This window comes from Rana temporaria, chromosome 1 (genome assembly GCF_905171775.1).
Source record: "Rana temporaria chromosome 1, aRanTem1.1, whole genome shotgun sequence".
NCBI classification, from domain to species: Eukaryota; Metazoa; Chordata; class Amphibia; order Anura; family Ranidae; genus Rana; species Rana temporaria.
Window position 1 is genome coordinate 345968049 of NC_053489.1, and position 15552 is coordinate 345983600.

General features: G+C 42.0%; 1 protein-coding gene across 2 annotated transcripts in view; it reads right to left on the minus strand.

Moving 5' to 3' along the window:
• Nucleotides 1-15552, minus strand: part of DGKQ (diacylglycerol kinase theta) — a 224149-nt gene that overhangs the window by 139318 nt on the left and 69279 nt on the right. For both annotated transcript variants that reach the window (XM_040361947.1, XM_040361938.1), the window contains exons 2-3: nucleotides 15466-15545; nucleotides 2524-2626 (exon numbers count right to left, since the gene is read on the minus strand). In XM_040361947.1, coding sequence (XP_040217881.1) covers nucleotides 2524-2626; nucleotides 15466-15545 — 183 coding nt within the window. The remainder of the gene's footprint in view (nucleotides 1-2523; nucleotides 2627-15465; nucleotides 15546-15552) is intronic.

Here is a 15552-nt window from a genome sequence, read left to right on the forward strand (position 1 = left end):
ACCACTTCCATACCAAGCACTTACGCACCTTCCCGCCCAAGCCAACTTTCAGCTTTCAGCACTGTCGCACTTTGAATGCCAATTGCCAATTTTGGTGGTATTTGATCACCTCTGCGATTTTTTTTTATTGCTCAACAACTAAAAAAAGACTGAAAATTTTGAAAAAAAAATTATGTTTTTATTTTTTTCTGTTAATTTTTTTGTAAATACGTTTTTCTCTTTCAATTACAGGCACTGATATGGTGGCACTGATGGGCACCGATGAGATGGCACCGATGGACATCGATGAGGTAGTACTGATGGGCACAGATGAGGTGGCACTGATTGGCGGCGCTGGTATGCAGCACTGATGGGCACTCATAGGCGGCACTGATGGGCACACATAGGCGGCACTGTTGGGCACTCATAGGCGGCACTGATGGGCACATAGGCGGCACTGATGGGCACACATAGGCGGCACTGATGGGCACACATAGGCGGCACTGGGCACTCATAGGCGGCACAGATGGGCACTCATGGGCGGCACTGATGGATACTTATGGGTGGCACAGATGGGCACTAATAGGTGGGCACTGGGCATGGATGGGCACTGTGGGGTGGCACTGGACACTGGGGTGGCACTGATGGACACTGTGGGGCAGCACAGGTGATTTACCCAGGTTGCCAGTCAGTGCCCATTTGTGGGCACTGATTGGCATCTTTTTTTTTTTAATGCTTTATTTATTTATTTTTTTACTTTTTTTTTTTTCAGGCTTTTTTTTTTTTTTTGGCCCACCCTGGTGGTCCAGGGTGGGCTTCCCTGGTGGTCCAGTGTGGCGATCCGAGGGGGGGCTGCGCTGATAAACAATCAGCGCGAACCCCCCTGTCAGGAGAGCCGCCGATCGGCTCTCCTATACTCGCGTCTGTCAGACGCGAGTGAGGAAGAGCCATCGACGGCTCTTCCTGTTTACATCGTGATCAGCCGTGATTGGACACGGCTGATTACTTGGTAAAGAGTCTCCGCCGGAGGTTCTTTACCGAGATCGAAGATGCAGGGTGTCAGACTGACACCCCGCATCACCGATCGCCGCGCTGCGCGCCCCAACGGGCGCGCGCGGCATGAAATCCTGCAGGACGTTCGTGAACGTCCTGTCAGGATTTCACAACCACTTCCCGGACGTAAATCGGCTATAGGCCGGGCGGGAAGTGGTTAAAGTCCCACCTTAGCTTTAGTTTAGCAATTCTTACAGCGCCAACTATACTTTCCAAACCAGAGGTATTAGTTAGAATCCCCCAGTGCTTCTGGAGGATCTCACAAACCGGATCCCATTGGGCTCCAAATTGAGTTATTAACCTCACAGGGCCAGGTTCCTCTGATCTCATTTCTTCTTCCCTAGTTCCATGGAAAGAGGCTCTGCCATAACTTGCCACTATAGGTTTTGCCTTTTTGATCTGGGTGAATATCTGCATTGACAAAACCTTCCATAGAGTTTAATTTCCCTCCCTGCTATATTTACTTTTTTGCAATTTTGTTTAACACAAAGAAACTGGCCAACTGGATTTCTATTTTTGAAGCAGTCAGGGTGATGACTATCTACTCTTAATAGAGTGTTGGTCACAGTTTCTTTACAAAATGTACGGGTGGATAGTAGTCCATTCTCAATGGTGATCCACGGGTCTAGGAAAGAGATTTGTCAAAAGTATAGGTAAAGTGGATAATACGGTCATTGCTATTTAACTGGTTGATAACTCTGTGCAGGTCCTGTATGTCTCCCCTCCACACCAACAGTACATTATTGATTTATCTTAACCACGTGTGTACGTAGCCAAATTACATTGAGAAGGTAAATTCCTCTTCTTCTTTCCAAAGTCTAAAATGTACTTGGATTCATGATACTGTTCTATTGGAAAGACATAATTATGAGTATGAAATGTGGAGAATGCAGTTATTAAATACATCTACCCACCATTGGGAATATCCGATTACTTCTACAATTCCATCAGACGAGGAATGTGCAGATCTATAGATAGTATGGTTTAGGGGAACCAACATTACCATTTTGAGCTAATCCCAGCTCGAGCTTCCAAAAGAGATCTACACACATGAGCGGTTACTGTATATAACATAGATTGCAGACATTATAGATAACGGCAATTTAGCCATGGTACAGCCCCATGTGTCAAGAAACTTGGTGTTTGTTTGCAATTATGTTATATGTTTTCCATTTGTTTGTCAGGTATGCACCTTATTTGTTTGTATGTAGCCTCTGAATCTGGGGGTTAATATATACCCTTTTTTTTTTTTTATCTAGAAGTTTGACATATGGGAAAGCCCATATGGCAAATACAGCCAAGACAATCTATACCATTTTTTTTCCATAAATATACAATATTTTTCCCACAGAAATGTCAGCCAATAAAAAAAAAAAAAAAAAAAAAAAAAAAAAAAAAGCTTAAACCGACATCTGATTTGTTAAGAGATATTACCACACTGCATTTGCATCAACCATGCCTAAACCAAATGTGTGTCCAATTTAAATTTACCTTCACACCGTAAGGCCAAACTGTCTTCCAGAAGTTTTCTACAGACTGCGCAGAACTTCTTTTTGTGATGTCCAGGTGGACGAAAGCAATGTGAAACAGGGACCTGTCAACAGAATTGTAAAAGTATGGTTACACTTGGGTTTAGTTATATTCCAGAAAACATTACAAATACTGTACCACAAAAATACAGCAAGTCTGCCTGTTCTATAGACACCATTACAAGCTGCACTGCAATTAATCTAACCACAACAGGTGATTCAAGAATTTCCTGCATTATTGTGCACAGATGAAGGACATAGATAGTTTGCTCAGAGATAACTAGCCAATTTTGCACATGTGACTTGAAATTTCCTGTTTTTATTTTCAGCCAAAGTAATTCATATAGAGGCCTTTGCTTTCTAATGCTTTTTGTTTTTTTAACTCATGTAACATTTAATCAAACATTTTGTTTGGTTTACAGAATACAAAAACAGCCACTTCTTCATTGTGTTTTTAAACTGCATCCAGAATGCATGCACATTTGATATGTACTAAAAGATAGAAGATTGACTGTGTGTGTGTGTGTGTGGTGTGTGTGTGTGTGTGTGTGTGTGTGTGTGTGTGTGTGTGTGTGTCCTGGTCTGGCCAATCCAATAAACAAAAACACAAACCTAGTGCTCATAGGCACAGCATAACTGCTGAGGATTTTAGGGTTTGAAAGGACCTAGGGGTCTGAAACATGTCCGGTGTCATCTCCTACAGCTACATGCAATAGCCCTTCACACCAGAGGGCATTTATATTCATGTCTGTATTTTTGTACTGCAATTGATTTTTCTCTACTGTATAGATAGATTATCAAATGTTTCCAATAAACAATACTTTTTAAATACTCACCTGACCTGTTATGCTGTGCCTATGAGCACTAGGTTTGTCTTATTGTTTGATATGTATTCCAATGGCCCTAGTTCACACCAGTGCAGTCAGTTCCAGTGCTTCCAACAGAAGTACAGCCTGCTGCATTTGTTTCACCCAGAATGCATCAAACCACGTGTAAATGCATATCATTCTGAACAGAAAGGATTTTTTAAGTGTCAAAATGCAAAAAAAGAGGAAAACAAAATGCACTGAAAACACATCAAAAACATGTGTAAACGCGTATGCAAAATGCATCCAAATGCAGGAATTGTCAAACTCCAGGCAAACAGCTAAATACAAATACACAGGTTTTTAAAATCTTTCGTAAAAAAGCTCCCAAATATGTATTTCATCCATTTTAGGAGTTTGAACAGAGTTCAGCTTTAAAAAGGTACCTGTAAAACCGGTTCCAGCTTTTCCCCATCATAAAAACATACCTTTTACAGGCAAAGCTAATTTTTTTGTAAAACTAAACTTAGTCTGGTCACTGAAAGCGGACCCAATCCTCAAAGAAATATAACTATTATTCTGGAAAGATCAAGATTTGAAAGAGATTTCTGCTGGTTTAGACTCGGAAACTCACTGCATAATTCTGTATTATGAAAACCCATGTCACAACTATCCTGTAGCCTGCTTTGTGTTGCGTGCTTTGGAAAATGTTCAAAGCTGTTCACCTGCACCTTGCCAAAAACCTATTACATTTGCAGTTCCAGCTAAACAAAGCATGATGTTAACAAGTTCAGTCATGCTTTCCCTAAAGGGAGAGGATGACTTCTTACAAGAAAGCAACTATATATGGTAAACAAATATACATATCTAATGTCTGCCAAGAGTGTTACATTCCATTTCAAACAGTAGCAAACTTTTGTTTGCTTTTACACGCACATGAACTTTAATGGCATCCCAGTCTTAGTACGTAGGGTTCAATATTGAGTTGGCGCACCCTTTGCAGCTATAACAGCTTCAACTCTTCTGGGAAGGCTGTCCACAAGGTTTAGGAGCGTGTCTATAGGATTGTTTGATTATTCTTCCAGAAGCACATTTGTGGGGTCAGGCACTGATGTGGACGAGAAGGCCTGGCTCACAGTTTTTGCTCCAATTGATCCCAAAGGTATTCTATCGGGTAGAGGTCAAGACTCTGTGCAGGCCAGTCAAGTTCCTCCACCCTAAACTCGCTCATCCATGCATTATGCAAGTTTAGGAGAAATTCACAGTACCTACAGGTAAGCCTTATTATAGTCTTACCTGTAGGTAAAAGTGGTTGTACGTGGTTTACAACCACTTTAAGCTTAGCTTGTGTCAGACTTTAGGTCCACTTTAAGACAGTTTAGATATGTGCCTTTCAACTGGGAATTTAGCGGTTTGCCTGAAATATATGCAACTCAATCTATAAAAATACAATTAAATGATGCGTGTGGCCAGCATGCTCCTTTGTTTACATTCTGCTGGCAGGACACTGACAGGTGCCAGCTCCTTAACAACCAATGACTCATTTCTGCTGGCTGACAGCAGAGATCAGCCATGGTTGTTTGATAGTGGGTGGATGTAAAAACAGACGTCTACTTACATTGGTTCAGGTCCGTTTAGACAGAACATGCAAGAGACTTTTAGACTTCCATTTAAAAAAAAAAAAAAAAAAAGGACCTAAACAGAAATGGATGAGCATATGTTAGCACATAGAAATGCATTGCTGCCAAAAATGGATGGATGAAAAATGGACAGACAGAACACCTGTGTGAAACAGTCCTAAGGAGGCTGCAGAAGATCAGCAGCACAGAGTTTCAACACAGAATAAAAAAGGGAAGGAACAAGTATTCTATTCAACACAGCAATTGTATATGATACACAGTGCTCTACAGAATTGAAGGTCATCCATTTTGGACTTGCATCTACTTTAAAGGGGTGTTCCACTCATTTTTAATGTTTATTAAAAGTCAGCAGCTACAAAAAGTGTTTTAAAATTTTCCTATGGATAAAAAAAAAAACTATAGAAAAAAACGATCGTCTGTGTGGGACTCCATCGGAGAAAAATCCATGCATGCTCAGAACCAAGTTGTAACGGAATGGCCCGTAATACCCAGAGACTTTTGAAGGATGCGGGGTACCCCTGTGCCAGCTTCACCAATGACTCTTGTGTCTAGGGTTATCCCATAGGGGCATAGGATGACTGCTCCACGTTCCAGCGATGCACCGGCCGGGGCTCCGCTCCTCTCCCCCCTCTACGGCCGGCAACTTCATTCTGAGTGTGGGCACCCGGCCATGACAGCTTTCGGCTTCACGGTCGGGCACCCACTGTGCATGCGCGAGCGCCGCTACGCCATCCGATTGGACAGGCGATCGCCTGGGACCTGTCACGTGTCCCAGGCGATCGCCTACAGGAAGGGGCTGCCAAAAGGCGGAAAGAGGAAGTGGGACAGGAAGTACCACTCCTCCTGAAGCCCCCACTCCCCCCCCCAAAAAAAATGACATGCCAAATGTGGCATGTAAGGGGGCGAGGAGTGGATTAAGCGGAAGTTCCACTTTTGGGTGGAACTCTGCTTTAAAGAGATTCTGTTATGTAAAACATCAAGACCGGTTGGCTTTGATGAGGGAGAGGGGGAACTGTAATCTCCTGTACACACGATCGGATATCTGATGGAATCTAATCCGATGGATTTTTTCTACGGATATCCCATGAAGCCGACTTTCATCAGTCTTGCCTACACACCATCAGTCAAAAATCCGACCGTGTCCAACGCAGTGACGTAAAACACTACGACGTGCTGAGAAAAATCCTGAACTGGTCTATCGCCAAGCATGTTCTTTACGCGACCGCCTGACCCAGAGCCACTATGCACCCGACACTTCCCCTAAAGTGGAACCCAACGGTACTTTCAAATGCGGCGGATATCCGCGATGCCCTTGGGTGCTAGAGGGCCAAGACTTCGTTCTACCCAACGGAGAAACTCTCCGCTCACGGGTGCATGCCGACTGTGGTACCAGGGGTGTCATTTATCTAATGCTCTGCCAATGCCAAGCTTTTTGTGTCGGCAAGACCATCAGACAGTTCAGGCAGCGGATTGGCGACCATCTCTACCATTCTGGTGGGGGTAAACTCACTATAGGGAGACATATTGGTGTTCTATTTTTTTTTCACAGATGGAAAACAAACCGATGGGGCCCACACACGATCGGTTTGTCCGATGAAAACGGTCCATCGGTCCGTTTTCATCAGACAAACCGATCGTGTGTACAGGGCTTAAGGGACCAAAAGTGAACTTTTTTTTTAAAACACAACACAGCTTAATTAGCTCCATCGCATATTATAGTAGACGTAGATCTTAGGCATCGTTTGAAAACCATAGACTAAAATCTGGTATTGCCTTTTAAAATGTTGCTATTGCTTCTACTAATCAAATTTTGATTTTAGTCTTTTTTTTTTCTTTGCAGTGTCACTTTCAGACTTAACATTTAGGTCTATTCCTGTGCATATTGACCTTTGGCATAATGCAGCCTCTTTAAAAATGAACTTTTCTTTAAAAGTTCTGACATCAAAACACTAACAATAGTTTTCTTTCACATAGTGTATTGGAAGTGAAGTAGGAGTTAAAGTGTAATGATTGCTGAAAGGGACATAAGTACCTAGGTTGCCCCTTTTCAAAGAGGTTCCCAAAATTGGTCCACAGGCACCCCTGACACAGCAGATCCATCATCACTATAGCTGGAGGTAAACCACTGTTCTTTGGTCTCTATGTCCTGCAAATAATTTATTTCCACATCAATTAGCTGATACAAATGGCCACAGACCAGGTCCCCATTTTGACTTCAGCCCAGGACAAATAAACAACATAGCCCACAGCCTGCTTGTCATGTTACACAGAGTTTTTATATGGAGAACTTGTGATGTTGCCTAAAACTTTAATATCACATATGGGTATTATGTATTGGCTTGCAGCTACCGATGTCCGCAGTCTGTCATATTAGGTGGAAATCATGCTGCACATTACCGGAGATTGTTTTTCTTATGAATTAATAGACTTGTTTTGTTTATTAAAACACCGATAAAGCTTTACTGATGTGGTCAATATATAGCATTTAGAAGCAATCCATAGGATCCTTTATTATAATAAACTGCACTTCACCTACACAGGTAACACTTTATACACAAAAGTAACCTGAAAAGAACCAGTTACTGTTTTTTATTACAAAAAAAAGAACATATGTTATCGGAGAAAAAAAAAAACTGTGCATTGACTAAAGCTATAAAAAAACTTACGTAACACTTCTTTAAAAAGGAAACGTTGTGACTAATATGAAAACCAAGCCCCAGGTGAGAACGTTTCTCACTTTCAAAGGAAATCTATGGCCACCGCATAGACTTTCATCTTATAAAATCAGCATTGTAATAATAATGCAAACAATAGTTATTTTTGACATTCCACAATAAGTTTACTTGAACAATCTCCTTTCATGTTGTGAGTTTTGCTTGTCTGTTGGCCCTCTCTTTTCTGACAACCTCCTGGATTCCCAGTATTCTCCTCTGCTCTTTACTTCCAGTTTCTAAGGACTATATATCCCATGGTTCCTTGCTATGTGCAAGCAGTGCTTCTTGTACCGACACCCCTCCTGAAATGTCTCCCCCAGCACCTCTGTAGTTCAGAAGGAAGGTGTTCTGTCAGAGTAGGCGACCTGTCAGATTTGATAACAAAAGTGACTTTACCAGCAAAAATTGCTTAGGCCCCTTTCACACAGTCAGACCGTTCAGGTCCGCCTGTGAGTTTTGTCTGCGGACCTGAACGGTTGCTCCATACATCTCTATGGAGCGTCGGATGTCAGCGGAGACATGTCCACTGACATCCGATCTGATCCGCTAAAAACAGACGGATGGCGATACGTCGCCATCTGTCCATGGCGGATCGGATGAAAATGGACATGCTGTCCGTTTTCATCAGATCTCTCCATAGGAGAGCAGAGAGGGACTTGTCATCCGCCGGCTCAGCGGAGAGATCTCCCGCTAAGCTGGCGGACTCCACTGAGATGGAGCCTAGTGTGAAAAGGGCCTTACTGCGCATTTGCAATGCGTTCCAGCATGGCCGCTATGTGTCCCAATAGGTTTCCTATTCTGACAGAACAGGACGGCAGCAGCAGATATCTTGTTACACCCAGGCAACTCTGGAATTTCGCACTTGTTGTAGCAGTACAGTCAGCTTATATAGTGGAATACAGTACTGTAAATCTGCAATACTGTTGTCATGTTAAATTTGAAAACCAGCAGCAAGGCTGCAGTCAGAAAGTGACAACGGCCATCTTGGTACACCCCGCACTGCTCAGCGCCAAACTGATAGTCATAGGAGGCCGATTGAAATTTTTGGACACCCTCACTCACGTTGATATAGTGTATTTCAGTATATGTAAGCTCAGTTTACTGGTAAAATAAGTGTGACATTTAAGAGTTGCCTGGGTGTAAAAAGATGTCCGCTGACGCCTTTGTGTTCTGTCAGATTAGGAAACCTATTGGAATCGAATCGGACGGAACACCGGATCTGAAATGTGAAACACAGCAGTGCCTACTCATAGGACATAGTGAAGATTTTTCACAGAATTCAAGTAAATGTGTGGGGATCTTCACAAATGTCAAGATTTTTTTCATAATAAATAAAAAAATTCATTTTGACCATAGATACACTTTAGGGGGGGGGGGGGGTTCTGCAGATTAAAATGTGGCACTGTCTGAGATCTAAAAACAAAGCGACATTGTGTATATGAAGCTGTGGTACTAATATGCAATATGAATCAGCTGTTTCCAGAGGTTCTGCATCTCTAAGCAAGACCAAATAATGAAGATAGGCTGAATTTGGGCAGAAGGAACACCCTTAACATATAAAAGTCGGTCCCTAGCACACTTTCAAACTACCGTGTTTCTCCGAAAATAAGACCAGGTCTTATATTAATTTTTGCTACAAAAAACACACTAGGGCTTATTTTCGGGGTAGGGTTTATTTAATTACGGCATTAAAGTGGTTGTAACCCTAAAAAACAAAAACAGTGGCTTTTAAAGCATGATAGATAGCACAGTGCATGTGCTGCATCATTTACCCCTCTCCATGTTCTAAAAATCAATCATGAATACATCAATAAGAAATCAAAAAGTTCCTGTGTCACTCCCCACCCCTCCCCCTGTCAGGTAAGAAGTCAGTTTAACCCCTTAAGCCCCGGACCTTTAGGCAGCTAAATGCCCAGGCCAGGTTTTGCGATTCGGCACTGCGTCGCTTTAACAGACAATTGCGTGGTCGTGCGACGTGGCTCCCAAACAAAATTGGCGTCCTTTTTTCCCCACAAATAGAGCTTTCTTTTGGTGGTATTTGATCACCTCTGCGGTTTTTATTTTTTGCGCTATAAACAAAAATAGAGCGACAATTTAAAAAAAAAAATTCAATATTTTTTACTTTTTGCTATAATAAATATCTCCCAAAAACATATATAAAAAAATTGTTTTCCTGAGTTTAGGCCGATACGTATTCTTCTACCTATTTTTGGTAAAAAAAAAAAAATCGCAATAGGCGTTTATCGATTGGTTTGCCCAAAATTTATAGCGTTTACAAAATAGGGGATAGTTTTATTGCATTTTTATTAATTATTTTTTTTTTTACTACTAATGGCGGCGATCAGTGATTTTTTTTGTGACTGCGACATTATGGCGGACACTTCGGACAATTTTGACAAATTTTTGGGACCATTGTCATTTTCACAGTATACAATAATGGATTACAGTTTTTTTTTTTTTTTACTTTGATGGGACTTAGTTTCGGGGTAGGGCTTATATTGCAGTCCGCCTTGATAATTGCACTAGGTCTTACTTTTGGGGTAGGGCTTATTTTCGAGGAAACACGGTAGCCAGCAGAAGAAAAAAAACACCTTCCTAATCCGTCTCAACAAATCAGATTAAAAATAGGAGGCCTTTGTTGCATACATTTGTGAATACTTATTAAAGTCACACTGCTATGCCAAAACACGTCTGTTGAATGTGGTCCGTAACTGAAAACTATTTGGGTCTATTTGATGGAAAAAAAAAAAATTTTACCCTCAAAAGACCAATATTTAATTCAGTTTAGAGAAGCAGCCATGGGCTCACATTTCGCCCCGCCCTATACTAATGATTTCATGAATATAAATGGGTTGAGTGCATATTCTATCGCCTTTTATTTAAATAAAATTGTCTGTTGGTATCATTTATAGATTATATTTTTGCTATATGGTGTAGTGACATGGGAATCACAGAGTTTGATAATTAAAACACACTGCACCCGGGTTACAGTTTAATTCTACCAAAGATTGGCAATCAATCTCCTTTGGGCATTTATAGATACCATTACCCCTGAAGGAACCGCTTGGTAATTTTGGGTTCTCTGTTCTGCGCCTCTCTGTTCTCAACTCAAATAACAACCTCAGTCCCTCTGACACATTAGGTTGAATGAAAACCACTGCAAGTATGTATAAGGACATGAGTGTAGATACCACCAGAAAAAAAAGACACAAGACCCGTTAGTGGAAGAGTAACTCATTATATTGATATGGATTAGAAATAATGGAGGTTTGAACATAAATGAGCACACAGCGGGTAAATTCAAACACAGTCTGCTAGACAGAGTGATAGCTATGCCATAAGTAACATACGGTAGTATCAGATTATATACAGCTGAACAAGAATCAACATGTGAATCAGAAAATTCACCAATAGACATATAGTGCATAAAAAATGTTAACAGCAATATAAACAACACCACTACAACTGGGTTAGAGAGTACTCCAATGGAATGGCTAGACCTGGGGTATGGTGTAGCATCACTGAGAAGCACCTCTCAACCAAGAATAAGCAAGAGTCTCTAGGTAGCAACTGTAAGGGCAGTCTTTAATCCAGACTTTTCAGCTGGCTATTGTTGGGGGCCCAATAACACCAGCAAGATTGGGGACAGTCAATAAGGCCTGTAGGCATCAGTTCTTATAGGCTCAGTTTCTGATAGTAGAATTAGGTCATGGACACAAAGCCCTCTCACTAAACTCAGCAACACATTAGCAACGGTCCCTCTGTGATGCACTGTGTTCCAACACCTTCTATTGGAACCAAACTTAACTTTTTGAGCAATTTGAGCTACAGTAGTTCTATTGGATCGGACTACACTGGCTACCCTTCCCTCCCCATGAGCCTTGGCTGCCCATGACCCTGTTACCGGTTTTCCTTCCATAGACCACTCGTTTTTGATCCAGTTGTTTAGCCAATAAAATGTGACCCTTGTCAAAGTTGCACAAATCCTAGCACATACCCCATTTTTTCAACACATCAACTTCAAGGACTACATGATCATTTACTATCTGATGTATTATATCCCGGCCATTTTTAGATGCCATTGTAACACGATAATCAATGTTATTCATTTTTCTTATCAGCTGAAATTGTCTTGTCCCAAGCAGACAGGATACTGTTTCGTAACAGTCTTCAATGGAACTGGGCATAAGGAACTGCTTCGAATGAAGCCACCATGGTTCCTAGTAACCTCATGCAGAGGTGAATGGAGGGATTGCCGTTTGACCTAACCCTCCGTACAAGTTTTCTTATGGAGTTGATCTTTGCTTGAGGCAAGATCACTTTTTCCTGAGCTGTGTCTATGATCAGACCCAAGTACTCCAGTCTTTTTAGTGGTATTAACCACTTGCTGACGGCCGTACGACTTTGTACGGCCTCAGCGCGGCTCCCAATCTCTAACAGGCCGTGTTTTTACGGCCTCTCCTTTACACGTTCCCCGCGCGCGCTCCCGAGCGCGCGGCGGGGAACTTCTGTACTGGCCGTGTCCCTTGGACACAGCCAGTCACAGATCGCCGTGAACGGCCAATCGGAGCGGCCGTTTCCTAGGCGATCTGTGCGGCCAATGAGAGATGATCTCATATGTTTACATATGAGATCATCTCTCATTCCCGGCTCTCGCAGACAGCGGTGCTGTCAGGGGAGAGAGGAGACGGATCTGTGTCTCTTGTACATAGAGACATAGATCGGTCACCCCCCCAGTCACCCCCCCTCCCCCACAGTTAGAACACTAATTAGGGTACACATTTAACCCCTTCCTCACCCCCTAGTGTTAACCCTTCCCTGCCAGTCACATTTATACAGTAATTAGTGCATATTTATAGCACTGATTGCAGTATAAATGTGAATGGCGCCAAAAATGTGTCAAAAGTGTCCGATGTGTCCGCCATAACGGCGCAGTCCCAATAAAAATCGCAGATCGCCGCCATTTCTAGTAAAAAAAAAGCATTTATACAGTAATTAGTGCATATTTATAGCACTGATTGCAGTATAAATGTGAATGGCGCCAAAAATGTGTCAAAAGTGTCCGATGTGTCCGCCATAACGGCGCAGTCCCAATAAAAATCGCAGATCGCCGCCATTTCTAGTAAAAAAAAAGCATTTATACAGTAATTAGTGCATATTTATAGCACTGATTGCAGTATAAATGTGAATGGCGCCAAAAATGTGTCAAAAGTGTCCGATGTGTCCGCCATAACGTCGCAGTCCCAATAAAAATCGCAGATCGCCGCCATTTGTAGTAAAAAAAAAAATTTATACAGTAATTAGTGCATATTTATAGCACTGATTGCAGTATAAATGTGAATGGCGCCAAAAATGTGTCAAAAGTGTCCGATGTGTCCGCCATAACGGCGCAGTCCCAATAAAAATCGCAGATCGCCGCCATTTCTAGTAAAAAAAAAGCATTTATACAGTAATTCGTGCATATTTATAGCACTGATTGCAGTATAAATGTGAATGGCGCCAAAAATGTGTCAAAAGTGTCCGATGTGTCCGCCATAACGTCGCAGTCCCAATAAAAATCGCAGATCGCCGCCATTTCTAGTAAAAAAAAAAAAAAAAAAATAATAATAATTCTGTCCCTTATTTTGTAGGCGCTATAACTTTTGCGCAAACCAGTCGCTTATTGCGATTTTTTTTTTTTTTTACTAAAAATATGTAGAATACGTATCGGCCTAGACTGAGGATAAAAAAATAAACGTAAAAAAAAAAAATTGAGCTATTTATTATAGCAACAAAGTAAAAATATTTTATTTTTTTTCAAAATTGTCGCTCTATTTTTGTTTATAGCGCAAAAAATAAAAACCGCAGAGGTGATCAAATACCACCAAAAGAAAGCTCTATTTGTGGGGAAAAAAGGACGTTAATTTTGTTTGGGAGCCACGTCGCACGACCGCGCAATTGTCAGTTAAAGCGACGCAGTGCCGAATCGCAAAAAGTCCTCTGGTCAGGAAGGGGTTTAAGTGCCCAGTAAGGAAGTGGTTAAGGAAGATTTCCCTAGGTTGAGAATCCAACCTAATGCTTTCAGATAGTTGGTTGTAGTGCGCAAGTTTTGCTCCAAACGAGTCACCGATTGATCTATAAGTAATAGATCGTCTAGGTACGCTACGATTGTTATGCCCTTAACCTGGCTAGAGGTGGGGCCAGCACTTTGGTGAACACCTGAGGTGCTGTGGCTAGCCGTAGGGCAGGGCTACAAACTGGAAATGCTGTTGTTCCAATTCGAACCGCAGAAACTTTTGATGAGCAGGAAATATAGGGACATGCAGGTATGCCAAATCTGTGTTTTTGGATTTGGCCACTCAGCAGGTATATAAACTAGCAGGTATAGAAAATATTAAATAGTACTGCAACAGACAGCTAATATGATTTTTGTTATTGCTGTCACCAGCATACCATTATTATTGCAGTCTCTGATACCAAAGATTGGAGTCTGACACCACTGCGGGGGGGGGGGGGGGTCATTACTGTGGTCTCTGACATCAACGATGGAAGACACCAATGAAGGGAATGTCAATCCACATGTACCCATCCATCTCCCTTAACTATCCATCTATAGTCCTATATCTTGAAAAGAAATGTATTGTCCCTCTAGGGTGCTGCAGCACTTGACGATTTTCCTGGTCCTTTGACGGTGATCCACCTTGGCATGAACATTGACAGCAGCAGTCCAGAGGCCTCATCATAACCAAACACTGCTAATACAGGTCCATCAGCAGCAAAGAGGTGCCACCAACAAATTACACTGATGCTCATGTGGTGGTACTGCCACAGCCTACTTCCAATGTTGGGAGTATCTCTGCAGTGAGAGGAAAATCCAGGGAATAAGAATATCTTCTGGTCTGCAGATCCACAAAATGGAATGGCTCTCTACTACGAGGTTCCAAATTGTTCCTGCTTCCTTCTCTTATCTTCTGCACAAGAGCCACGCATTAGTATGGCCTAAATTTTGTGTGGGGTTGGCGTGGGGTTCCTTCCCTGCCCCAAAGCACCCACCCCCCCATGTTGAGGGCATGTGACCTGGTATGGTCCAGGAGGGGGGGGGGGGGCGGTGCTTTCCTGACCTGCCGGGCTGCATGCAAGATCCTCAGCACACAAGTTGTACCGCAAGTCGGATCATCTGATTCGACTTCTGGTGTGACTTCTATTCAAATCAATGGGCTCCCAAAGGGAACCATTGATTTTGAATAGAGACAGATAAATGCCTGACGAGGCTTAACCCTCTGTATACAACGTTAAACTATGTTTAGCGGCTTTTACCGGCGTCTGCCGTTTTTACAGTTCTAGCGCTGAAACCTCAGAACGTGCTGGTCCTGGGTTTTTTTGGAGTTTAAAAACGCCTTCGCCACTTACAGCTCATTAACGTCTGTGTGTGCGCGCATCAGGACATAAAATATCATGGAGAGGCGTGTTTAAGCTGTAAAAAAAACACTCCTAAAACAGCTGTAAAAACGCCCGTGGGCACGAGGCCTAACCATTCACGATGTGATAAATAGGGTGTAGGGCTGTAAACTTCACATTTGAACAGGGATTGCGTTAGTTCATTATTTTTGTACTTTGTCAATGTGTTTTTGTATTCCTGATTACAAAAGCCAGAATGTGCTTGTTCAAAAATTGAAAGATGTTATTAGATTAACCCAAGATGCATTAATAAGAATAAAAAATAAATAAATAAAAGACTAAACAAAGGGTGCTAATGATTACTTACCCGCACTAAAGTTGGAGCCATACAGCTGCACAGAGTCTTCACGTGTTTTAAGCATTTTTCATGGGACATAAAATTGCAAACTGAAAA